This window comes from Elgaria multicarinata, chromosome 17 (genome assembly GCF_023053635.1).
Source record: "Elgaria multicarinata webbii isolate HBS135686 ecotype San Diego chromosome 17, rElgMul1.1.pri, whole genome shotgun sequence".
In the NCBI taxonomy this organism is placed as follows: Eukaryota; Metazoa; Chordata; class Lepidosauria; order Squamata; family Anguidae; genus Elgaria; species Elgaria multicarinata.
In genome coordinates, this window is record NC_086187.1 from 5894079 (window position 1) to 5919117 (window position 25039).

General features: G+C 54.3%; 2 protein-coding genes and 1 pseudogene across 2 annotated transcripts in view; all 3 read left to right on the top strand.

Moving 5' to 3' along the window:
* The window catches only part of LOC134410257 (maestro heat-like repeat family member 5), a 90506-nt gene extending 85563 nt beyond the window's left edge, over positions 1-4943 (top strand). Inside the window, exons 29-32 of the mRNA XM_063143428.1 lie at positions 76-198; positions 2090-2192; positions 4028-4102; positions 4846-4943. Of these exons, the coding sequence (XP_062999498.1) occupies positions 76-198; positions 2090-2192; positions 4028-4102; positions 4846-4943 (399 nt within the window). The remainder of the gene's footprint in view (positions 1-75; positions 199-2089; positions 2193-4027; positions 4103-4845) is intronic.
* A 75-nt stretch (positions 4944-5018) lies between these two features.
* On the top strand, positions 5019-7112 carry LOC134410258 (docking protein 1-like; annotated as a pseudogene).
* Positions 7113-12861: 5749 nt separating this feature from the next.
* Positions 12862-21131, top strand: LOC134410338 (spatacsin-like). Its single transcript, XM_063143554.1, has 4 exons — positions 12862-13148; positions 17684-17791; positions 18295-18463; positions 20812-21131. Exons 1-4 carry the CDS (start codon positions 13131-13133, stop codon positions 20826-20828), a joined length of 312 nt encoding a protein of 103 aa, XP_062999624.1. The 5' UTR covers positions 12862-13130; the 3' UTR covers positions 20829-21131.
* The last annotated feature ends 3908 nt before the right edge of the window (positions 21132-25039 follow it).

Here is a 25039-nt window from a genome sequence, read left to right on the forward strand (position 1 = left end):
GTTGCCCCCTTGACGCAGCTGCCGCTCTCGTGCACCTCACGCGGTGACCCGTTCCAACTTCCCCTTTGCTTGCAGAGATGCAAACTGGCCCTTTTGCATTGTGGCGTCTTCCTTGGATGGGGTCACCTGAAGCTGATGTTTCGCAGCCTGGCCTGGGACGACCTCCGGAGCTGCTTGGTGAAAGTCTGGAAATACCTGGTCAGTGATTGCGTGGGCCGGCAGGCAGGGTTTTTAAAGATACCAAATTATCCATATAGATAAGGTCACGTGGCCACTTATTAATATCCAGCAAACGGCACATTTATGAATATCAAAAATGTGAATCGGATTATAGAGCACTGCTCACTTGGCTCAGCACTGTCACAGTGTTTTTCATGAACCCACTGGAGGGGGATCAGACCAAAGGAAGGGGTCTGTCTAGTCCACTGGGGTGGCCCAGTGGGAAGGGGAAAGGGCCCATCTTCCCTGCTCTGGTCCCGCCCGTACCCTTTGCATCGGGTAGCCGACTCCCTCTGGACCTGCAGGCCCCAATGAGCCATCGTGACTAATAGCTGCCAATGGGCCTGGCCCTCCTCCAATTTCTAGAACCTCCCCACACACACATACTTTAAAGTCATCCAACCTAAGAGCCACCAATGCCTCATTTGACAGTGGGTTCCATAAATTAATGGCACTCACGCCAATGATGGGCAAACCACGAGTAGCCCACAATGAGTGTCCTGAAGGAAGTCCGTGGCCCAAAGGGGGCTGCCTGGGGGTTTCTGTTGGCTCAATGGACCAGGTTGACAGCTATGGCCAGTAGTGCCACCAACCCTCAGTTTGGGGTGTGAGAGGAGGGAATCCAGTCCCATGGGCCCCCCTTCTTTTCCCTTGCCCATGAGGCTGGCATGAAAGGATGCAGTGCCCCCACGCAGCCCCAGCTCGTGAACAAGGACACGGGCGTGCCTTGCGCTCCACTGGATCGTGACTCAGACTAAGAGATGCTTGTTAGAAGGGGCGGCCTCTGTCCATCCCCTCTTTTAAATCCCCTGCCACAGGGGAGGGCAACCGCTGGACCTCAGCCTGCAATCAGGCCTCTGGCAGCAGCAGCCTGACCCTTCCCTGGCAGTCCACAGAAGGGAGGGGGAGAGGGAAGGTCAGAGAGGGGATGGGTTGATCCCCTCCCTTTCAGCTCTGGCCCTGAGCAGCAGCAGCAGCAACATGTCTGCCAGGGAACATGGCCCTCAACCTCAAAAGGGCTGCCTGCCCCACCCCTGCCCTTCAATGGAAGCAGCAGCAGCAGCAGCACACCAGAACCAAAGCAGGTTCAACCAATGCAGGCGTCCCCATCACTCACAGGCCTCCGGATGGATGGATGAACAGACCCTGGCTGTGAGTCCGTCATGGGCCCATTGAAGCGCCGTCGATCTGCTGGCATTGGGAATTCAAGTGTGACTATGCAGGGGGAAATAGCACCATGTAACAAAAGCACTGAAAAGAGGCAAGCTCTGGTGCTTCAGGAATCATATAAAAGTTGTTTTATTGGTTAATATCCAATGATGGCTTGATGGCATCTGATATTCTTGCATTGGGTCATGGGGAAAAACGTTTGAAGAACACTGGTATATGGTTTAGGACAATGGATGGTGGGGTAGTGTGTAAACTACCATAATGTAATTAAAATGTAGTATTTTGTTGAGTATTTGTTATTTCAATATGTGGCTTTAAACACTCTGGGATCCATTGTTGATTGAAGGATGGTTTCCAGAAATAGAAATATGTAAATAAATGTAAACAAATAGGCTCAGCCCCCCCCTTTACAAGTCTAGCCCCATGCGCCCCCCCCTTGAGAAATTGAGACGTCCACGTTCCTGAGCCCCCGTAACTCCCGGTGGAGTTCCTCGTTGCTGGGCGCCGCCAGGGCAGTTGCACACCGGTCTTGTGTCCGCAACCCCCTTTCGGCTTCCATTGGGGTGACTGGCTTGATGCTCAGGTCAGTCCAGCCATGCAGAAGAAGTTATCTCCCCATCTGTAAGAAGGAACTGTTCCCAAATGGCCAAGGCATCAAACGTCCATTGGAAACATACGCCTGCCTTTTCTTTCTCTGCAGATGAGGAACAGCCATGGCAACATCCACCTCTTCCTATCCCAGGCCTTGGGATACCTCCATCACCCCCAGGGAGAGATAAGGCACGCGGCTGCACAGTTCACAGGTAAGCCAAGGGAAATGCCCTCTGCCCCTTCTGCAGAACGGCCTCTGGGATGCCGCTTGTGTGTGGGAGGGGGGCCTCCTCGGGCCACAGAGGGGACACTAGGAAAGCCCCACCCCACCCTACAGCCTCCATTCAAATACTGAATATTCGCTACATATTTTTGGGATGCATGAATAGGCAGCAAACCTTTGCTATTCGACAGGACTTTGAAGCAGCTGTTGGCAGGTTTCCCCCCAGTATGATTTATTAAGTTTTGTATCACACTCAATGATTAATTTGATTAATCTGGAAACAGCCCCTCGAATAAGTGCTGGAAATCGAAAATATTTCTATTTTGATGTCAAATTTCAAAGTGGAGATGTTTCAGGTTGGAGTGAAATGTCAACGTCCGAATCTGAATTGTGGAGCTTGCCCATTTCCCCCTGGTGCTATCCCACCCCCCACCCACCCCGCTTCTGTTCAGCTGGAAAGCAGGATCACGTGGGCAGCCATTAAGAAGCAGAGTTGGTGAATCGGTGCTGCGTCAGTCATATGACGCAGCCGCCAGTTCTCAGCCACTGCGGGGCAAATAGACGCAAATGCTCAGTAGCAAAGTTAGGGACTCACCCCGGCTTTTTTCTTCAGAGCGAGGTCACCACGGCCCTTCCACTGTGTGACCTCGCTCCGGCAGGGACCCAGGAGCCGTCTGGGGTGACAGCTGATTGCTCGCTGGATTGCTCGTTACATACCACCACCCTGCAGCAGCGAAACCACAGGGTTGAGTGGCAGAGCAGGGCCAAAGCAGCACTGTGAAGACCCCCACCCCACCCCCACATCAAGAGAGAGAACACAATGGCCTTAAAGGACAAGACCCTGCTCAGTGATAGATGTGTGAATCCAGCTGAGTGTTTTGGGCTTCCGGAATTAATTTATATGGGCGTTGTGGTCCCTGAAATGTCTCTCAAGCCAAGTAACACAAAGTGGTGCCACAAAATATGCATTTACCGCTCAAATGGTATCAAGGATCTTTGCGATGATGAAACAAGCAAACCACATTATTGCGTACAATGCAATGTGGACAATTAGAAACCTAATCGAAATCGTGGCTGGCACATTCTTTAGTAATATGAAAGTTCTGTTCCTCTCAGCCAACAAAGCGGTCCTCCTTGAGCTCTTACAGTTGCCCTCCTGGCAAGCGTGGGGCACAGAGCGTGGGTCATGGTGTCTGGTGGGCGTCTCGTTCTCCCTGGGTCTCTCTGGGGGGCCTTTGACCTTTATAACTTGCACAGGGTCAAGGACCTCACCCTTGCTTTCAAGCTTGGTCCTACTATTCTCAGTGTGGTCTAGTATTGACAACAGTAAGACGTGGACGAAAGGCTCCCTGCCCAAGGGATCTCTGCTCCCACCACCCAACCTACCCACTGGTGGCAACCTCCTTACAATGCCAAGCCTGCATCCTGTTGCTCACAGTGCCCTCGTAACATGTACACGCAACTAGTCACGGCTGTCACTGATCACGTAGTCAGCCTGTGCAGATCATGAGGAGCACCACTCCTACGAAATACAAGGGCGCGTTGCATTCATGCTGTGTGAGACACAGGTGTTCTGGCCCCGGCCCCGACTTGCTCCCCACTTGCCTCCCTCCCCCACCCCACCAGTGCCTTGTAAAGTGCATCATTCACATGTGCATCGTTGCAGTGTTTATTTGGTAAATGCATAAAAGGCACCTGTGCCCTTGAAACACTGCCTTAAGTTGTGTGTGTGTGTGTTGTGGGATGGGGGGTGGGTGGGGAATCTGTCTGTTTGCCAGATTATTTGAGTCTGTAATGCTACTCAAGCGGTTCATCCCTGTATAGGTGAGACGCTCAACCATTACAGCTCTGAGCTATCAGAACACCTTGAACAGGAGGACATTTTGTACCTGAATGAAGGTAAGGGGTCAACCACCTTCCTTTGAGCGGCGTGGCCAGCAGGGATGCCACGTTGCCTGCCTGCCTGCCTGCCTGCCTGCCTGAGGGGGCCCGCCACTTTTGCCCATTGAGGGCTGTGGGGTGAGAAAGGAGAAACTCTCACAACGGCACCCCAGTAGGGTGCTGGCTCTGCCATGTGTGAACCTGAGAGAGTTGTTCGGGAGAGCTGGACGTAGACTTTTTGCTGCTGGAAGGAAAATGTCTAAACGAGGCACCAAAGGTCGCAGAGTATTTCAAGCTGCTGCAGCCTCTCATGGCCCCCTTGGATCGAGGGCCCTCCTTAATCAGGTGGGTCTCCTCTGAGGGAAGGAAGCTGAGCACTGGAGTTAGGCCAAGAAGGCCAAGATGTGGCCCCTGTCCCCCAAAGCCAGGATCATTTCCAAGCCTGCCTGCAAATGGTGGGTTGGGGGGGGGGCACAGGAGAGCCACAAGACCATCTGGCCTCACGAGCAGCCAGGATGGGCAGACACACCATTGGCCTAGATCCAGGGGTCTCTGCACGAAGGCCCCTGGGACAGAGGTGGACTCAGGCAACTGCAGGGGGTGGGGGGGCCGGCTCACAAGCCCCACAGCCGCTTCACGCAAGCCCGATGGACTGGTGTAGCTGTCCTGGGAAAGGGAAACAGCCGTGGGATTGGGCTGATCAGGGCTTCCAGGCTCCAAGAGAATCCTCCGGTGTGACCTGACCCACGGCTTTCCCCTAGTTTTCCAGAAGACGGAATCAGGCCCAGATCCCAGCATGGTCCACTTTGCCAAAACCTACTGCGTGGCTTTGCAGAAGCTGTCCGTGGAACGGAGGTGAGCACCGAAGCCGCACATTGCGGGGCCTGAGGGCCCAGGCAGTGCCTTAGTCGAGGCCAGAAAAGCTGGCGAGGAAATGCGGGGTACCCTCATGAACCCGCAGGGGTGTACGTGCGATGATGACCCAGGAGGCCTGAGCCTGGCCGAGCCTGGCCCCAAAGCTCCCCAAGCACACTTCGGGACAGGCAGCGGAGGGAGCTCCTGATCCAGGGAGATCTGGGAGTGGACGGGCAGCGGGGGGAGCGCTTGGGGCGGGACACTGGGCTGGGCCCCGGGTCCCCTCCTGCTCTGCCAGAGGCGAGAGGTGTACGTGCGTGCAATGGCGGGGAGGCGGGACAGCAGGCTCTGGGAGGCCCCTGCGCTGACTCTCCCCCTTGGCCACAGTGAGCAAGTTCTGGGTGACGGTGCAGAAGACAGAGGCAGCCAAGCGTTGCAAGCTGCAAGGGGTGTACGTGCTGAAGGCCTCTCGGGACAGCCTCATCCTTGGAGATCCCCACTCCAACCTGCCCCTCTTCACGTGGCCCTATCGCCTCGTCTGCAGATACGGCCGGAACAAGGTTGGTGCAGTGGGGCAAGAAGGGTGTGTGTGTGTGTGTGTGTGAGAGAGAGAGAGAGAGAGAGAAGTGGTGGGGTGGTAGGATGGCGTGAGAAGGACGTGGGTGGGGAGAGCCTCTCTGCCTGCCTGCCAAGACCCCCATCCTGGGAGCTACAAAGATGGGGCAGGGCCTGCTCGGGGAGGAAAGGGCCCCAGCCCCATGGTTCATGGGACACAGGGGAGGCTCACAGCCTGCGAGCGGTGGGGCATGTAGGGCGCAGCTGCCTTCGAGCACATCGGGCAGAAGGACTAAATAGCAAGCGGAGCAGTTCCCCTTCTGGTGCAAGGAGCAGCAAGAGCCCTGCTTTCCCTCAAACCCAGGGAAGGTCCAGGCAGACCCAAGCTGGGGGTGGGTCTGTTCCGCCCCCGCTGTTAGGGGTGGGTGGGTGGGTGGGGAGCAGCTCTTGCCTGCCATCTGGGCGGGAGCTCAGTGCGACTTCTGCCCTGCAGGTGATGTTCTCCTTTGAAGCCGGCCGGCGCTGTGAATCGGGCCCTGGGAACTTCACCTTTGAGACCAAGCAGGGGAATGAGATTTTCCACATCGTGGAGGCTGCAATCCAGGCTCAGAAGGCCCAGGTGGAAGAGAACCGGCAGAGCAGCTGCTCCTTGGACTCCGAGGCCTCCGGCGTGGCCCAGATCCAGAGCACCATCGCGAACTTGCTCAGCCTGGAGGGCGAGGGGCCTGCTCCCGAGAGGCGGGCACCCAGAGCCATGCTCGCTGCCAAGCTCAGCTTCGCTGCGGAGGAGAAGGAGGTGGCCGGCAGCCCTCCATCGAAGGGGCAGAGCCTGCATGAGCCTCTGGCACCGTGGCCCAGCACCCCACCGCGGTCTCCGCTCCCCGGATTGCCTGGCCACCCGCAGCCCTCCGAGGACACGGCCAACGTCTACTCGGAGCCCCTGGACGCAGTCAAGGGCTCCCGCCCCCAGCCAGACACCCTCTACGCCGACCCCGTGGACAGCAGGCATGACGGTGGGGCAGGCAAGGCAAACGCTTGGCCCCAGAGCGCCCGGCTGCTCTACGAGCAAGTGGGGCCCGGCGGCTGCCAGGGGCCACCACGCGGCACAGCCCATATCTACGACGAGCCGGAAGGCCGGGCCCCATGGCCGGCCCCGCCTCCCTCCGCCATCTACGACGAGGCGCGCCTCCCTTGCGAGGCCTGGCGGACGCAGGGCCGGGAGAGCCAAGCGGGCTACGAGGTGCCGTACCTGCCTGGTGCCGGAGATTACGCCGTGCCGGCCTTCCACCAGAAGGTAGGGCTCAAGGCTCCCAAGCCCTGCCTGGCCCCGAAGTCCCCCGGGCCCACAAGCGGTCCCCTCAGCTGGGCGGCACCAGCGTGCCCCGGACTCCTTCAGCGCCTGACGGGGACGGGCCGAAGGACGGCTCCCGAAAGAGCAGCAGCAACAACAACAACGACAAGAGCCGCGAGGCGGTGGGTCCCCGGGAGCCCATCTACAGCCGCGTCTTGAAGCTGCCCCCGGTCCCAGCCAGCCGTTCGGGCCACGAGCAGTCTGTGGATGAGAGCCGGACGGTCTCTGTGTATGAAGACCTGGGCGAAATATGAGGGCAGCCTGGAGCCAGAGCGTGCCGCCCCCCCCCAGGCGAGGGGGGGATCTCGTGGTCTCTGGGGTCCTGAGGAACTGGAGGGGGGCGGCTTTGGGCCAGCGCACGGTGCTCAGGCTTGCACTGCTGCTCGAGCGCAACCGGGCTTCATGACACACACACATCGGCCCCCTGCAGATGGCAGGATGGCCTTTGGAAGGTATTTCTCTACAGAAGTTTATTTTGATATTAAAGCCTTGCTTTCTAGTGGAGCTGCATGTGATGCGGTGGGCGGGGGGGGGAGTCCTCCTGGCTCCTGTTTGCTCAGGGCTGTGCCGCCTGGGGCACGCAGGGAGGGCTGGCGCCACCGCCTTGTACAGCACTCTGCTGGCCTTTAGAGTCTGCGCTGGGAGGGCGTGATTCAAGAGTAGGACTGCCCTGCTTCCATGGCGTTTTCAAAGCACAGGGACCAAGGTCCGCTGCCTAAGGCTGCACCCGGCCCTGGGTACATTGAGCCCAGTATTCCCCACACTGACTGGCAGCAATGGCCTGTGCTCCAGGCCGGCCTTTCTCCAGCCCTGCTGCGCCTCCCCCCCCAACCCCCCGGGCTGTTGTCCCTGGAGAATCCTGATGCAAGATCTCCTTCCTTCCTTCCTTCCTTCCTTCCTTCCTTCCTTCCTTCCGTGCTTTTTGAAGTCTCGTAAAACACCCCCCTTCCTGCCAGCTGAGTAAACGGTCCCTGGTTGCGCCCCACCTGTTTCTTTGGGGTCCCGAGTGTGGGAAAGCAACAGGCTTGTGGAGCAAAGCTCCTGTCGTCTGTGACAGGGGCGGCAGCTGAAGTGGGGCTGCCACAGCTCTTACCTGTGCTCAGCCCTGAGCCTCCTCAGCCTGGGTCTGAGCCATTTCCCCTTCCAAGCAGAGGGCAGCTTCTCTTGAGTGTCTGGCTGGCCACCCTCTCCCCTGGGCATGGAAGTGGCCCGAGGGAGAGGCAGCTGGGCCGAGCAGGGCCTGGCCAGGAAGGTGGTGGCGGAGAAAGAAGAGGAGGAGGAGGGTCTTCTAGCCAGCCTGTACTTCAAAGCACTCCTTAAAAGCCAAGCTCCGCGGCGGACAGGGCCGGTCTAGCCAGGGGAGGCCCCACCACCAGTGCTGGCAGCCAGGGCTCTGCCTGGCCTCAGGGGGAGCGAGCGAGGGGCTCCTGCCCACAGGGTTTCCTTCTGCTGGTCCCGAGCATGATGAGGCCCAGCCCCCGCTCCCCCCAGACTAAGTTGTGTTATCTATTACGCTATTGGGATCTCAGGGCAGCATGCAGATGTAATTGAGCTTGAGCTGGAGGTGCAGGCGAGGGCGTGCAGAACTACAGCCGTGCCCCCCCCCCCATTGATGTGCTACTTCCTCCTCTGTGGGCTGCTGCAAGAGGACGTGGGGGCTGGTCCAGAACTGCTTCCCCCTTCTACAGCATGGGGGAGGGGGGCTTGAGAGATGCAACAGTGGGGGGGTGGAGGGTGCAGAAGGGCCTGGAATGGGGAAGAGCAGAAGGAGGCCGGGTCTCAGTCGGGCTCAGAGCTGCCAAAAGAGGTTTATTGACGCAGGAGGTGGGGCGGGGCTGAACAGAGGCCGGAAGAGGCCAACGGCTGACAGGAGGAAGCCCAAAGTGTAGTGGAATTGCCACACCAGGTGGGGGGGGGCATTGCTCTGAGTTGCCGAAAGGTGGAAGACGGCTGGTTCGATCAGAGGGAAAAGCTTTCGGCCACGGCTCCTTCTTCCTCTTGGAGCCCGATGCCAGCCTGGTCCTTGCCCCCGCGAGTGTTGGGGCTCCCTGCAGAAGGACAGAGGCATGTTTCTCTTGGAATGCAGCTGTGGGGCAGGGGAGGAAAGGGGCTGGGAACGGGTGGGGGGTGCTGGCTGGCATGAAGGGACCTCCTGGGAGAGGCAGTCCTCCACTGCTGGGGAGCTTTTGGGTGGGGGAGAGGGAGAGGAGGAGCTCTGTCCAAGGAATTGGGGGGGTTGCGCCTTTGAACAGGGCTGAGCCCCTCTGAGGCTGGGGAGTAGTGAGGAGGGCCTTCCTGTACCTCGAGCTCCTCTTGCCTCCAAGTAGGTGGGGGGCTTTGGCTTTGGGCCCAGCACTCGGTGCCCTCGGGGGGGGGTTCAATGACTCATACGGACCCAGGGGGCTACTACGTGGATTCCAGGAACTCATCCTCCTCGCTGGAGAAAAGAGGGGCCCCGAGCCTAGCCGTGGGGAGAGCCATGCGGAGGGGGGCCACGGTGGCCCGGGCCTTGCTTGGGTGCGAACGGCTGCCTTGCTGTGGGCAGAAAAAGATGCCGTTACCCTGGGGGAAGCGTTGCAGGGGCCATTCACCCTGCCCCAGCCCGGAGGTCGCCATTCGCACTGGCAGCCGGTCCCACAGAGCTGCTTCCCCCCCCCCCCCGCTCTTCCCTCCCCAAAGCGGCCTCTGTCCCGTGGCTGCTGCTGGGCTGCTTCGAGGCTCCCGTACCTGGCGAGGCGAGGGCCGTTCTGCCGGCCGCTGAGGCCGGGAGGCAACTGGTCGGATCAGGCTGCTCCTCAGGGCTCGGTAGAGGTGAGTTGTGGCACTCAGGGGGTTGTAGGCCATTTCCACATCCAAACTGTCAAGGATGCCCTAGAGAGCAAGCAAGGGGGGGTGATTTTTGTCCCACCCTGAGAGCTCTCCGTCTCCTCTCTGTAAGCACAAACTGCACCCCCACCCCCACCCTGGGCTTCAGAGGAGCGCTGCTTGCCGTGCAGGGGAGGGCGAGCGAGCGAGCCTCATCCTGCAACCTGGGCTGATTGCAGGAGACAGAGGGGAGTCCGGCAACGCACAGCACATCGTCCACCAAGGCGTGGGGGTGGGGGGAAGCCAAGTGCATGGAGGACGGGGGGGGGGACACGCAGGAGCCCTGTGCTCACGTCCTGCATGGAGAAGGGCTTCTGGCAGGGGCACCCGGCTGGACATGCTGGGGACACACCGTTGGACTAAGCGGGTCTTGGAGCCCCAATCCAGCTCCAGGGCATTTATGGCTTTCAACGCGGCCTCACGTGACTCGAGGTTTAAACCCGCCCTCACGTTACACTGCTGCCCCTTGTGATGGGCACGTGCAGCCTTCCAGGCGTCTCAGCCAACCACTCCCATCATTCCTCACCGAGGCTGCTGGGGGTTGCAAGCCGAGACGTCTGGGGGCCTGGAGTTGCCCATCCATTCCAGGCCAAGGTGTCCTGGGAGAGGGAGGCTCCAGCAGGGGACTGGAGAGGAGCCCTGCAGGCCTGGCCCTGTTCTCTTGAGGCGTCTCCTTGTTGGAGAGAGCAGGCTGGCCTTTAAGCCACCGGGGCCCAATGGCCTGGCCTGGCCTGGGCCAGGGCGTGCAGCTGGCCTTTGGCTGTCTTCCACTTGCCTCCATTTCGCTGAGAGTGGCGGCTGCAGGGTCAGCAGGAGGCAGAGGGACGCTGCACGGCAGGAGGAGCTCTCGGGCTGCCACGGAGCGGAGCAGCAGCGAGCCGGAGCCCGAGGGCAGGAGGACCTGGTAGGTGGTGGCCCAGGAGCCCCAGCTGGGGCCACCTGCCCCCCCCCTCCGTGGGGCTCATACTGGGTGAGAAGCAGCAACTCCCGTTTCTGAAAGAGGGAGACCGCGCTGGGTGACTTGGGCCTGTGGTGCCCCCTGCCGGAGCCGTCCTGGTGTGCTAAGGCCCTGCCTGGTTCCCCCAACCAGGCCGAGGGTGGGATTGTCCTGCCTGGAGCGGGCAGAGTGCTTTGGGAAGGCAGGGCCAGGGCGGCTCAGCACCAGCCTTCCTCACAGAGCTGGGGCCAGGGCGGCTCAGCCCATGAGGACGGGCATCCGCGGCAAGGGCCACCCCACCCCCCAGCCCCGAGGGAGCAGCCCGGTCTTGCGGATGGCTCGCTCTGTGCTGCAGGGCCCCAGTGCGATTGCTGTGGGGCTGCCCCCTTGCAGCGCCAGGTGCCCTAAAGCCGCTCTGCTCCGGTGGCCTGCTGCAGGCTCTCCTCCCCCCCCCCCCGACTCACCACCAGGCAGTGGCAGAGGGCTTGGAAACACTGCTGGTTGGCCTCCAGTTCATCCCAGTTCAGCTGCCAGCAGCTTGTGGGCCTGACGACCAGCGGGAGCCCGAAAAGCACCGACTCGCACAGCCCGCCTGCCTTCAGAGCCCTGCAACAGCAACTCCTGTCAGCTAGGGTGGGGGGACGGCTCCGTGCCATCCCACCCCCAGTGTACCGAGGGGGCTGCAACTCTGGTTTGCATGGGGCAGAGGGGGGACAGGCTGCTGCTGCTGCTGCTAAAATAGGAGGGCGGCTGCCCCTGCTGCCCCCAGGATGACTATAGTATTCATGGGGCTGTAAGGAGGGGCCTTGGAGTGAACGCTTTCATACCCAAACCGGGAGAAATTAGAGGGGGGAGCAGGAAGATTTGGGGGGGGGTGAATCAAATCTACGCCCTGCCCCCACACATGGCAGCCTGTAACTTGAGGATGAGAAACCGCTGATCCTGGCAGGCGAAAGGCAAGGCAGCGGGCGGCAGGATCACTGCCAGGGTGGCTACTTCTGCCACACACGTCCCCCTTCCTGGCCCTGGCTGGACGTCCCAAGGGGAAGCTGTGTTCTGTCTGTCAGCCACTCTGCAGAGACCTCCTGTGGGGCTGAGCTTGGGGGGAAGGGGTCACGGAGGAGGAGGCGACAACACTGCTCTCAGCTGCCTCTGCTCTCGGCAGCGCTGGGCTTCTGTCTGGATCCTTTGGAATTGTTGCCCTGCCTTCTCTGGGGTTGGCCTGGGGTCATCCGCAGCCCACCTGCAGCCTCGCCCCGGCCCTACATGGACGCCTGGAACAACACGGGGCCTGGAGCCGCCGTGCTCTGCAGCGTCCCACCCGAGGCCTCCCTCCAGGAGGCTGCAGAGCCATCAAGGAGCGCTCCGTGGGGACAAGCCGTGCCAGAGCCAGTAGTACTTGTTTTGAAGTCCAGTTTAACTTGGAACACGAGGCGCAAGTGTAAAGAGAAGCATACCTCTAGGCATGGGTGGAGTGCCTCTTCTCATAGCTTGGGTGCGTAACATGCCACGGCTGCAGGGGGAACTGAAGGAGTCGTCGTCGAGGGACACTGTTCAGGGGAAAGGTGGGCACCCCTGCAGTTAGTCTCAGATGATGCCAGCAACTCCTGGTTTATCTCCCACACTGGCCCGGCCAGGGGCAACTTTCCCTCCAACCTGCTTTCCTGTGTATATAAACGACAGAGCCCCCAATCCAGCCTTACCTGCTACACAAAAGGAAAGTCAGCCACCAGGATGCAAGCCTAAGAAAACAGAGAGAGGAGGCCAAGATTGTGACAGCAGACACACTGGGCTGGGACAGGGCAGGGGGCAAGGAACGAGAAAGCCCAGGAAAGGGCACAACCCCCGGCCTGGCCTGGCCGTGGCTCCCTTTCCGACTGCTGGCCATCAGCAAGGCCGCCCTGTGAGGCACAGCAGGGATTTCTCCATGGGAATGCACATGGGTACATGTACAGCACCATGTACATTGATGGTGCTATATAAATAAATAAATAAATAAATAAATAAATAAATAAATAAATAATAATAAAAAGGGATTTTGCCCAGCATGGGGCCTGGTCAGATTTGCAGAGGAAAGCCGCAGGCCTGACAGGTGGCTTGCCAGGGAGCATCTGCGTGAATGAGAGGGCGATCATTTCACTTCCCTGTATTTTGAAAAGGGAAGAGGTGAGCGATCAGCTGAGCCAGCCGGGGATAAAGAGACAGAGTCCTGGCACAGCGGCGGCCACCCCACCCCTGGGAGAGCGTGTTCCGGTCTGGAACTCTGCCCCTGATAGGAGCTCCAAAGCACGGAGGAGCAGCGCCTTTTGCATCTTGGCCCCCAGACTGCAGAACAGCCTCCCCACGGAAATCCGGTGTTGTTTTTCTACCACTGCTTTCTGAAAAGGTGCAAAACCACAAACTGTTTTAAAAGGCATTTAGCTAAAGAGGCCCTGTTTTGGCAGCTGAAGAAGATAGATTCTTTCTATAGCAGAGCTTCCAGGATGCTTCACAAAAACAAGGTAAAATACAAGTAAAACAAACAATTTATTAAAAACAACCAGTAATACATTATCAAGCCGGGGAAACAAAAATGTCTTTGCTTAGCGATGCACAAGAAGAGGACACATCTCAGGATGCTAGAAAAATTGCTTTCATTCTGGAGACTATTCAATGCATTTCAGCCCAGATTTTCTTTGGGGCTTTCTTTGGGGGATTCTAGAAGATAGGTCTCATACTTTATTTGCTGAATGTACAAGACATATCTTTCAGATTTTTCCAGAGTTCTCTGAAGACAATTTTAAAGAATTCTCTGAGAGAAGACACCCCACCCCACCCCACCCCACCCCCCAAAAAAAAATCAAAAAAATCTGGGCCAAAATGTGTTGAACATTCTTAAAAAATAAAAGCAATTTTCTAGCATCTTGAGATGTGTTGGTAATTTAATTACCAAATTATACGGCATGACATTCATATGATGAAAGCAATTATACAGCATGTGGTAATTCAATAAACAGGAGTCCAGTACACATAACCTGTTTTGCCAGGAATGCTTCCTTAGGACACACTATATAGAACATAAAAACATAGAATAACCATTACAAATGCTGTATAATTGTTTTCATTATATCAATGTACTTTATTTTGATTATTACTAATGTATATGGTACATGCCACCAATACATAGATATACTTTTGAAATATAGTAAGTGGCTATAAGTATTTTGTTTAAATTTGTGATATGACATGCATTTGTATACTGATGTGATTGGTTAGGATTTAAAAACAATATATTTACATAGTTTGAGGCAGGGTAACGTAACTTGCCAATAAGAATAAGAACAATAATATATACATCTATTTAAACAGATTTTTAAATAATTGTTTGGTTTATTCCTATTTTGGTTGGAGGATGTCTCACCCCAGCTTTTAACTCAGTGAGAGCCAGTGTGGTGTAGTGGCTAAAGTGTTGGACTGGGAGTTGGGAGATCCAGCGCTATGTAAGCACTATATATGTGGAAGCTCACAAGTATCCCATGGAGAGCCAGAGGCATGGCGGGAGCAATCTCCGCCTCCCTCTCCTCCCGCTCTGCCCTTTCATGAGATCGGCTTGTTTGCCCGTCTAGCTGGGACGCTTTGGAGGGGGTGGGAAGTGTGATATGTGGATGTAGATACCTTTAAGAGGCCTGTAGCTGCTAGTCTCCAGGTCCTCATCGAAGGCCTGGGCGGGCCTCTGTTTCAGCCACTTGGTGGTGTGGGCCTTGCTACAGGGTTGTGGAGTGTCACTGTTCTAGGAGGTTTTAGTAATAAAGGAATCCAGCAAGGAAAAGACTCTGAAGTTATTGTCTGGTAGTCTAAAGGCACGTGGCAGGCTGAGCAGGCAAGCTCACCCGTAGGGTCCCTATGCCTGAGGGATACTACATGGTGTCAGAAGTGGGATCTCCCCTTCAGAAATCCACTTGAAGAGGGGTTTTAGTGCCCGCCGCCAGATTGGAATAAAACATGGAGCATTTTAAACCTCCTTCTGAGCTAAGCTTTATTGGGAACTTAGGAGAAAATTGGAGGAAATGGGAACAGAGACTACAACTATACCTTACAGTTACAAAAGCGGAGAAAGAGTCAGAAGACTACAAAATTGCTGTAATGCTGCGCTGCATAGGAGAAAAGGCTTTAGAAATTTACAACACCATTCCTAATATCTATGCAGATCCTGAAAGTCAGACACTAGAAGAAGCCCTTGCTGCATTCAAAACTTATTGTGAGCCCAGGAGAAACCCTGTTTTTGAACGGTACCAGTTCTGGCAGCTTCCTTATAATGAGGACGCAGGCATAGACTGTTTTGTTACAGCCCTTAGAGAAAAATCTCAGCACTGTGAATTTGGGGCCTCCACAGACCTGATGCTTAGAGACAAAATTGTTTTCAGCATCTCAGACAGCAAGCTTAAAGAAAAGCTTCTAGAAGACCCTAAGTTGACTCTAGAGCAAGCTATTACCATCTGTAGAGCAAAGGCTCTTATCAGGGCTCAGGCAACAGCAATGACCTCAGAAACAAACATCTTAGCCATCCAACATAAAAGCGGAAGGACCATAAGCTACCAAGAAAGTAAAAGGGCCCCAAAGCAGACCTTTGCAACAGTTAAACCTACAGCGGCAAGGGGCAATTCCTGCAGTAGATGCGGTTATGTTCACAGGCCCAGGCAGTGTCCAGCTTTTGGAGAGACCTGCAATAGGTGTGCAGGAAGGAATCACTTTGCTAAAATGTGTAGGACACAATCTGAGCCTTCCAGTCTCACCAAAGATGTAAATGCCTTATTCATGGGAGTAATAACTACATGCCATCAAGCTAGGCTCATGGGAAGCCCAGAAGCCTGGTATAGCACAGTAGTTGTGGCAGGACTTCCAGTTGTTTTCAAGTTAGATTCTGGATCTGATGCTAACACAATTCCAAAAGATATTGCAGAGTGCTTGCAGGATAAAGTGCATACAGCAATGACAAATGTGACACTAATTGCCTTTGGTGGAGCAAAGGTCAAACCAAGAGGTACCATTATAGCTCCTTGCAAAAATGGTCTGAAGAATCGAAATCTAACCTTCTATGTCACAGAAACTGGAGATCCACCACTTCTGGGTCGGTCAGCCTGTGTAGCCCTTGACTTGATCAGACGTGTGCACGTATTAGCAGTACATTCTCCAACCAAGATGGAGGGTCTCCTCAAACACTATTCTGATGTTTTTGAAGGCCTGGGTCGTTTCCCAGGTGTGCATCATATTCATGTGGATCCCACTTCTGACACCATGTAGTATCCCTCAGGCATAGGGACCATACGGGTGAGCTTGCCTGCTCAGCCTGCCAGTTGCCCCTAGACTACCAGGCAATAACATCAGAGTCTTTTCATTGCTGGATTCTTTTATTACTAAAACTTCTTAGAACAGTGACACCAAACTCCCTCAGCAAGGCCCACAACACCAACTGACAGAAACAGGGGCTCCAGCCCCGGCCTTCGATGAGGACCTGGAGACTAGCAGCTACAGGCCTCTTAAAGGTATATACATCCACATATCACAATGTCATTCTGGGCCTGCTGTCTGTACAGGGGAAAAGCAAGTCTTAAATCCAGCAGAGGAGAGCGAGGCGTTCCTGCAGTTGGCCAAACTGTGCCAGGACCCCACCCTGGTTGGCGTGAAGCTATTGGATAAAATTCCATCTGTCCCTCACGGGGAGCTTGCCTGCAGTAAGTGTTTATCTCTGGACGTCCAGTAATGTCACGCTTCTGAGGACTTGGGTCTTGTGACTAAGACAGCTACCCCAAACATGCGCACTTGGCCACAGATCTCGTCGCAGTCCCTGGGACGTCATGTCCGAGTACACATAGATACGACTGTGCTGTAGGAGCGACCTCGTGTCCTGTCCTTTTGCTCTCTTTGCGTGGTGGACATCTGGGAAATGCGATGCCAGGAGCTGCATTCGTGGAGGCCTCGGTTCACATGCTGCTGCAGTTCCCCATGCTGCACGTGTGTCTAGGGAGCAGTGCAGGTTTACCGCTTGAGCCCTTTGAGACTGTGCGAACATTCCCAGAAGGGGAAAGCGGTGGTCTCCATCTCTGACCTTCATGACTCAAGCCTGGGAACTGGGTCTCTGGGTCTCCCACAGCTGAGAGGTTGGCTGCTGGGGGTCCCATTCAGCAGACAGTAACAAGGCAGGGACTTAAATCCCGCTCTTTGGCTTTTGGGCCACAAGAACTCTGTTTTAAGCAAAATGCTTACTGATGGGAGCCCCCATTCCTCCCTCCCTTAGCTACAGAGCTCCTGATCCTCGCCCATAATTGCTTCAGCCTCACGTGTCATATGGAAGGGATTATTCGCGTTCTCCAAGCTGCCCGAACGCTCACGGACGAACACTTAGCACCCAGCGGAGAATACGGCCTTGTGGGAGGTAGAGACGGCGGCGGTGGCGGCAGCCCCAAAAGCACCCCGTGGAGGATGTTGAGCGGCTGCGGTGCCCCTTCCTCCCCCTGGTCTTTGGGCTTTTAGAGCGGCAGGCTGTTGTGGCTCCCACTGATTCCCGGAGCTCCGCTGTCTCCCTCACTGAGCAGGGAAGGCCGTGGCAAGGCAGACGCTCGCCTGCCCGCGCCTGTGCAGGGTGGCCTGTGCTCCGACACAGGTCTTGTTCTGTTGTGCTGCACGTTGACTTACGCCAGCAAGCGTCCTGCAGTGTCTCTCGTGAGAAGCAGTGCCAGGAGTCGGGCCTTGTGTGTGGAAGCGAGTGGCTCTCCACTGGTCTGGTGAGAGAGCAGCCATTGCTTCCTCCTGGCCTTGCGTTCGTTTCTTCCGTTGCTCAGTCTCTCAGCTGGGGAGTTCTTGCCTGCAGCTGGGAGGTGTCCATAGTGTCTGGAACCCCACTGAAATGGGGGAAGTGGCTGGTCAGTGGCATTCCACAGGCAGGGACTCTGTCCCAAGTGGAAGAGTGGGGCTGTCATGACACAGCACTGCTCCAACGGCGACGTGTGGGGTGACGTTTTGTGGGTTCTGAAGCTCAAGCTCTTTTCTCTCCCCAAAGGTTCGACTTCTCACTGGCATCGGCAGGTACAACGAGATGACCTACATCTTTGACTTGCTGCATGAGAAGCACCACTTTGAGGTGCTAATGAGAAAGAAGTTGCACCCAGTGGGTACAAACAACAGAATCCACCCTTCCCAGTCCAAGAGTTCCAAATTGTAGAACCTCCAGTGCCTTTGTTCTGCTTGTTTCCCTCTTCCAAAATAACCGCCCCAGTCCCTGCATTCCCACGACATGTTGCCCTGTGCTACCGAACTCTCCGTCACTTGCCCATGCCCTCACCCTTGAAGGAAGGGGTGGGCAACCCCTGGCCCTCCAGGTGTATTTGGCCTACAGTTCCCCTCCCTCCGCCTTAGCCAGCAGAGCCAGTGATGAGGGACAGCAGGACTTGGAGACCTGGATATCTGCTGGAGGACCACAAGTTGCCCCACCCCCGTCTTAAGGGCAGGTTTTTCTTGCCACCTTTACGCTCCTTCACAAGCGACTGTGAGGCCTGGCGTTGCTGTTGGAGGGCTCTGCTCAGCGCCAGAGCTCACTTGCCCTGAGGATTGGCGCTGGCCAGGTCCCAAGCCACGCGCTGCCTTCACTCTCCGCCCCTCCCTCTTTGGCAGAGCGGGACCCTCAAGACAGCGCTGCTGGACTACATCAAGCGCTGCCGCCCAGGAGACAGCGAGAAGCACAACATGATCGCCCTCTGCTTCAGCATGTGCCGGGAGATTGGGGAGAACCACGAGGCGGCAGCCAAGGTCCAGCTGAAGCTCATTGAATCCCAGCCTTGGGGTAAATTGCCGCTCGTCCCGGGGAGCCCCGGGCGGGAGCCACCCGGACCTGGAAACGGTGGGATGTCTGAGGTGTTCGATCTCAGGTGGAGGAGGAGGAGGTGCCGTGTGGGTGGGGGTGGGGGAGCGTGTGTCCCCTGACACAGAGTAGGTCCCCTGACACAGAGCAGGCGGCATCGCTGCCCACCGTGGTCATACAATCACCCTGCTCTCTCCTTTCCAGAGGAGTGCCTTCAGAACACAGCCCTTTTCACGTACCTGATGCAAGAACTATCACACCACAGAACACATGGAGCAAACACTTCACAGCTCACCTTTCAATTGAAACCTGTTGGACTACCACTCCCAGCATCTATTACCATGCTGGCTGGGGCTGATGGGAGCTGAGGGCTACAGGCTCCCATCACCATTTTAAACCTTCATCCAGCCCCATTCAGTGTTCCATTTTACCTTGGAATAGCTCTCAGCAGCGTCGATAAAGAGGGTTAGGGCTTTCATCAAGAGCTTCTTCAGGTGTGGCACGTTCTGTTACGAAGGAGCTCCGCCTTGCTGCCACTTTAAGTATATGCTTAGCACTTAGACTCTAGAAAATCCAGTGTGCCTGAGTAGGTGCATCAAGCAAAGGCGTGGAGACCTGGAGCATAAACACTGACTCTTGTGGCTGCCTTTCTACCCACACAGGATGCGAAGAGGTGCGAGAACCTCTGGGCATACGCTCATGCTTTACGCTCTGCCTAGTCCTTTTGCACACAGCCACCCTGGGCTCACCCATTATTATTATTATAATTATTATTTTTATTATTTATTTATTTATTTATATAGCACCATCAATGTACATGGTGCTGTACAGAGTAAAACAGTAAATAGCAAGACCCTGCCGCATAGGCTTACAATCTAATAAAATCATAGTAAAACAATAAGGAGGGGAAGAGAATGCAAACAGGTACAGGGTAGGGTAAGCAGGCACAGGGTAGGGTAAAACTAACAGTAGAAAGTAACAGTAGAATTGGCCCGTCGGAGCCAAGCAATGGTAGACCACTACGCCAGAGAACTATTCCTATCGGTAAAGCATTAGCATTAGTGAAGGTCAGTGACCCTCCATCCAGGATTTGCAGAAGAACTCCCATTGTGTCTGAAGGGGAGAACTAGCTCAGGCCCTCGTTGTTACTTTCGGCTTCGCATGCTGCACCTTTGGTGGTGGGGAAAAACCCTCCTATTTGCAGCTCCAAATCACAGTCTGCTCTGCCCATGCAAATCCAAACCTGGTGTCCGGTATGTATCCAGTTGCCCTGTTGCAGCCTTCCCAACCTGGTGCTGTCCAGATGGTTTGGACTACAGCTCCCACTGACCATTTCTGACCATTGCCCATGCTGGCTGGGGCTGGTGACAGTTAGTCCAAAGATCTGGAGCGCAACAGGTTGGGAATAATGATAATTTTATTTCTTACCTGCCTCTCCGTTTGGATCAAGGTGGGGAACAACAGTAAGTATAAAATACTGATTAAAGACATAGTATACACTGTTAAAACATCCTAAAAACATCCTAAGACTCCACTGGATATGCCTGAGATCCGTCTTTATAGCTTTCTTAAATGCTAAAAGACTGTTAAGTTGACGAATCTCCTCCGGCAGGCCATGCCACAGTCTGGGAGAAGCAGAAGAGGTCCTCTGGGTAATACATGTCAGCCTAATTTTGGCTCGCTGATGGAAATTCTTCCCAGAGAACCTGAGTGTGCGAGGTGGATTGTACAGGTGAAGGTGACCCCGCAGGTAGCCTGGACCCAAACCAAGGCTGTCCTGTTGCAGTTAGGTGCAGTGACTGCAGCTGCTTCCTCCTTGCTTACCTGACTCCTTTCTCGTCATCCTTCCTCTTTGAGGACTTCTGTGTGCGTCAGTCCTTGCGCTGCAAGAGGCTGACAAAGCTCATTACGCTGCAGCTCCACTTCCTGAACACCAACCCCAAAACCAAGCTGATCAACCTGAGCCAGAAGAGCCTGCTGGAATGTGCCATGTCCCTGCCCAGGTTCTACCCGGTGACGAAGAGGACAGGAGAGCTTTCACCATCGGGAACAGCTTACAGCTATTGTTGGATCTTGAGTATTTTTCCTTGCAAGAGCTTGATTGGAGCTCGGTCCTGTTGTGGGCCCAGACACTTTCCTTGTTCTTTCTGAGAGCCTGGCTACTTTTCATGCTGTGAATGTGACATGCAGTCAGGATCTCAGGACGATGGACAGAGAGCCTTAGGGGGCAGAGTCCTTTTGTTGGCAGGGGGCAGCGTGCAGCTCCTAGCATGCTCCTGCTCCTGCTCCAACTGGAATCTCTTCCCTCTCCACTCCCAATCTCTCGCTAGGCGGCAGTCGTGGCTGAGGCCTATGACTTCGTTCCGGACTGGGCTGAAGTCCTGTATCAGCAAGTGATTGTAAAGGAGGACTTCAGCTACCTGGAGGAGTGCAAGCAGCGTGGCCTGCTCAAGGCGAGCACCTTTGAGGAAATGGCCCAGGAGTAAGTCCTCTGCAACCAAGTGAACCATTTGAAGCCCAATTCTCCAGTGGGGAGACTTCTCCCAAATCAGGTTTTCTGTATCATTGGGATACTGGCTTCATGTCTTCAAGTCCTTCAGAGTACGTACTGAAAGGGGGTAGATCTCATTCTTTCGGCACTAGGTTGAACTAATGGAGAGGCTGGCCGTAGGATGGAAGCAGAGGGGGTGAGGACATCTGTTAACAGTATGACCATCTCTTTCAGGTTCAAGCAGCGGGCAGGCAATGAACCGGCTCTAAAAAACCTGAAGAAGCTGTTGACCTATTGTGATGATATCGATGTGTATTACAAGCTAGCTTATGACAACCAGTTCTACGACGTAGTGAACATGCTTCTGAAGGGTTTCCACATTGGCAAGAACACACGTGAAATAATAAAATGGTTCTTTGCTTTCTGACCTACATTGATAGTGGAGGAATGTCTCAAAGGTGCAAAGGTGATCTTAGGACTTTGCACTGCTTTTAGGTCTAACTTTTGTGTCATTAAACTTTATTACTAAATTTATTATTCGGGTTATGAACGGAACAGCGGAGTCTTAAAAGACAGAGGCTACAATCCTGTTGTAGAGCTCAGTTAAATTTTACTGATCGTATTGCTTCGTGACTCCTCTGTCTCAAAGTTACATTTCTCCCAAATCATTTTAAATTCCTTTTACTGTATGGTGGTTAAAACTACTGTTAAGCCAAGAGCAAGTAACACACTGGCCAAATGTCAACGCCAGATTCAGGTTGTCTCTGGCCAGCGCAGTGTTGAAGTCCAGTGCGCATGCAACATTTACACATGCGCACCCTTCAGCCCTTATTTGCCAACCGTGAAATTCCCCCAGCAATTCATCTCAGATACAAGGGAATTGAAATAACACTTTTTCCAAGGAGATACAACAGAAAGATATCATGTAATTTTGTTTTATTTAACGGCTGTAGCTCTCAAGCGTGTTAAATTAAATTGCTATAACAAAGTCAGAGGTGTGGCCTTTCTTGTTGCTGTTCTCGTTCTGCTTTTGCATATCTGTGGTTGGCTTATCTCAGCACAGCTACAATCCACAGAAAATGTGCGTAAGTGGGAGCCCAGCTGCCCCTGGCATCGCTACATCGCCTCTGAGCTCCATCTTCCTCCCCTGCATAGTTCAGCTGTTTCATGCAAGGCTTTCACAGCAGATCACTCTAGGACCTGCCAAAAATGCCTCTCCAAGGCAGGCTTGCCTCTGGTGCGGATGTGATATTTACTCTGCACATGATCCCACCCCCATCCTGTCCTCTGAGTTTGAGCCAGAATCTGTTGGGAGCCGGAAGCCTCCTACCACTACTAGCACCACAACCAGCAAGAGCGTGGAGAGCGGCACTTCCAGGGATTGGCCCACAATGGTGGAGTTCCAGTCATGTCGTGAGTCGCCAAGGGCTGGGAATGAAGTCTTCGGAGACGTTTCTGAGCTGTCTGCTTGCTTCGGGGGGTGGAGTGGGGTGGGCCACGGAATGAGTCCACCTCTTCAGTTGGTGCTGGGACCTGTGCATGTGTCATCCCGTGAGGGCTGCCTCCAGTGAGATGGCTCATAATTGGAATGGCAATATTCAAAGAACTGGGTATGTTGGCCTTGAGAAGAGAAAGATGAGGAGGGTTAGATAGCACTTTTCAAGTACCTAAAGCATTGTCACACAAAGGAGGCCAAAACATGTTCTCTGTCATCCAAGTGCGGATTCTATTTATTATTTATTTTATTTATTACATTTTTATACCGCCCAATAGCCGAAGCTCTCTGGGCGGTTCACAAAAATTAAAACCACAGTAAAACACCCAACAGGTTAAAACACAATTACGAAATACAGTATAAAAAGGATTCTGGCTGAATAACAGGGAAATTTCTCTACTGGTTAGAGCAGTCAGAGAAGGGAACCAACTGTCTTGGGAGGCAATGGGCTCCCTATCACTGGAGTAGTCAACCAGAGACTGACCACCATCTGGCAGCGATGCTCTAAGAGGGATTCCTGCACTGGCGCTGAGGAGTGGGTCGAACGCCCTGGCCTAGAAAGCCCCTTCCAGTTCTATGATGCAGCCTGGGGAATGAACTAGGGCGTGGCAGTGTTGGGCCTCAGTGGAGGGCCCCCAGAGCCACCGCCCTCCCCCCCAGCCCTCCCTATGTATTCTATTTTTAATTTGACCAATAACAGGTGTTCTTTGGGCAGATTACAAACAGAATAAAATATAATGCAGAAAACAAAGGGTGTAGGAATCAATCTTTTTAAAATATATAAAACTAAAATCTAGCCATAAAATCTAAAAACTAAACTCTAAAATGGCTGTGAGAAAAGAAATGTCTTTGCCTGGTGCCAAAAAGATAACAATGTAGGTCCCAGGCGAACCCATTCCCCAAATCGGAAGGCCTCTGCCTCACTTGTAGCCTCCCGTCCCGCCTCCTTTGTCAGGGGCATTTTTAGAAATGCCTCCAAAGAGGACTGAAGGGTCTGAGTAGGTACATACGGGAGAACACTTTGCTTTAGAAATGGGGGTGCAGGGGTGCAGCTGGTGTTCAAGCTATGCAATCTGTCTGCATTTAGTTCTGAGTATCAGCTGAATTTAATATTTTTTAAAAATGGTGTATCAAGCATTTGTTTCTTTATCCTAGCAACCATCGAGAGAGTCCTAGATACAACCTGAAACCATCACAGTACTTGATAGAGGCTGATTTTGACTGGCTCCTCCACAGGACCATTTCTGCTCAGGAGAGGTGCTGCCTCTCCACAGGGCCGGTGCTACCATAGAGGCCACTCAGGTGGCCACCTAGAGCGCCAAGCTAAGAGGGGCGCTGGGCCCAGCGCAGCACTCACGCGTGTTGGCTGTGAGCCGGCCTGGCCTGAGGATTCAGTTGGGCCTGGGCGGGCGAGATGGCGCCCTGAGCCCGCCCAGCTGAAGCAAAGCCAGGGACACTGGGGTGGAGGTGGAGGTGGAGTGGCTCCACGTTCAGACTTCCAGAACGCACCCGGAAGAGAGAGAGAGAGAGAGAATGTATGGGTGAATGGGGTGCATGGGGTCTTTGAGTGAATGTGTGTGTTCATGCGTGTGTTTGTTTGGAGTGAGTGATGCTGAGTGCGTGTGTGCGTGTGCGTGTGAGTTGGGGGGGATGATTTGGAGGTGATATTCCTATTAAATAATGCATTTTAGACCCATAGACGTTCCTTTCCAATTTGTTTGCTATAATTGGCATGACGTATTTCTTGCACTTTAAAATCAATGTAGCAGTTTCAAGTTTTGTGCTTCTTATTTTTTCCAGGAAACATATATTCTTAAAAATCAAAGTTGGCATTTTGTGTGTGTGTGTGTGTTTGTGTGTGTGTGTGAAAGTAGCTCACCTTGCCTAGGGCGCAAAATAGTCTGGCACCGGCCCTGCCTCTCCATGTAAAGAAAAGAAATGGAAAGACCCAGGATAAAACCAGCCAGTGTAGAGGCCCCTCCCTGAAAGAGGGAGCAGAAACAGCAGAACAGTTCTGGGAAGAAATGGTCATGTCGAGAAGCCCTAAAGAAGCCCTGAATTCCACACTAAGTTGTTACTGGAGTTCCTGAATCTTCACCTTTAGTGGGGAGGTGGAAAGTCTCTCACAAATCACCTAATACGATGATTCGCATAATGAAACTTTTATGTTTGGTGCCACCACTCAGGCTTAAGATTGAAAACCACTGCGTCCAATATCACTATGCAATACTCTGGATATCCCCATGCAGTAGACTCACCACTTCCATCCTATCTAGTCCAGCTGCAATTGATAGGAGAGAGAACAGTGGTGCTTAAAGACATCCTAAAGACATCCTGACAACTGAAGGAATACGTCCATTGTGCTAAAAGCAGATTGGGAGGGCTCCTCCCCCAGCCGTTGCCTTCATCCTCCATTGTGAACCTTAAAAGTTCTGTTTGTTTTTGAAGTTAGCTAAGACAATAAAGGTGTGGCAAAGCCTGTCCTTGTCAGTATCTGCTCTTAACTCATAAACCATCGCCAGGGCTAGCCAATTTCCAGTGCACCCCCAGGTTGCCTCCCACCTATACTAGT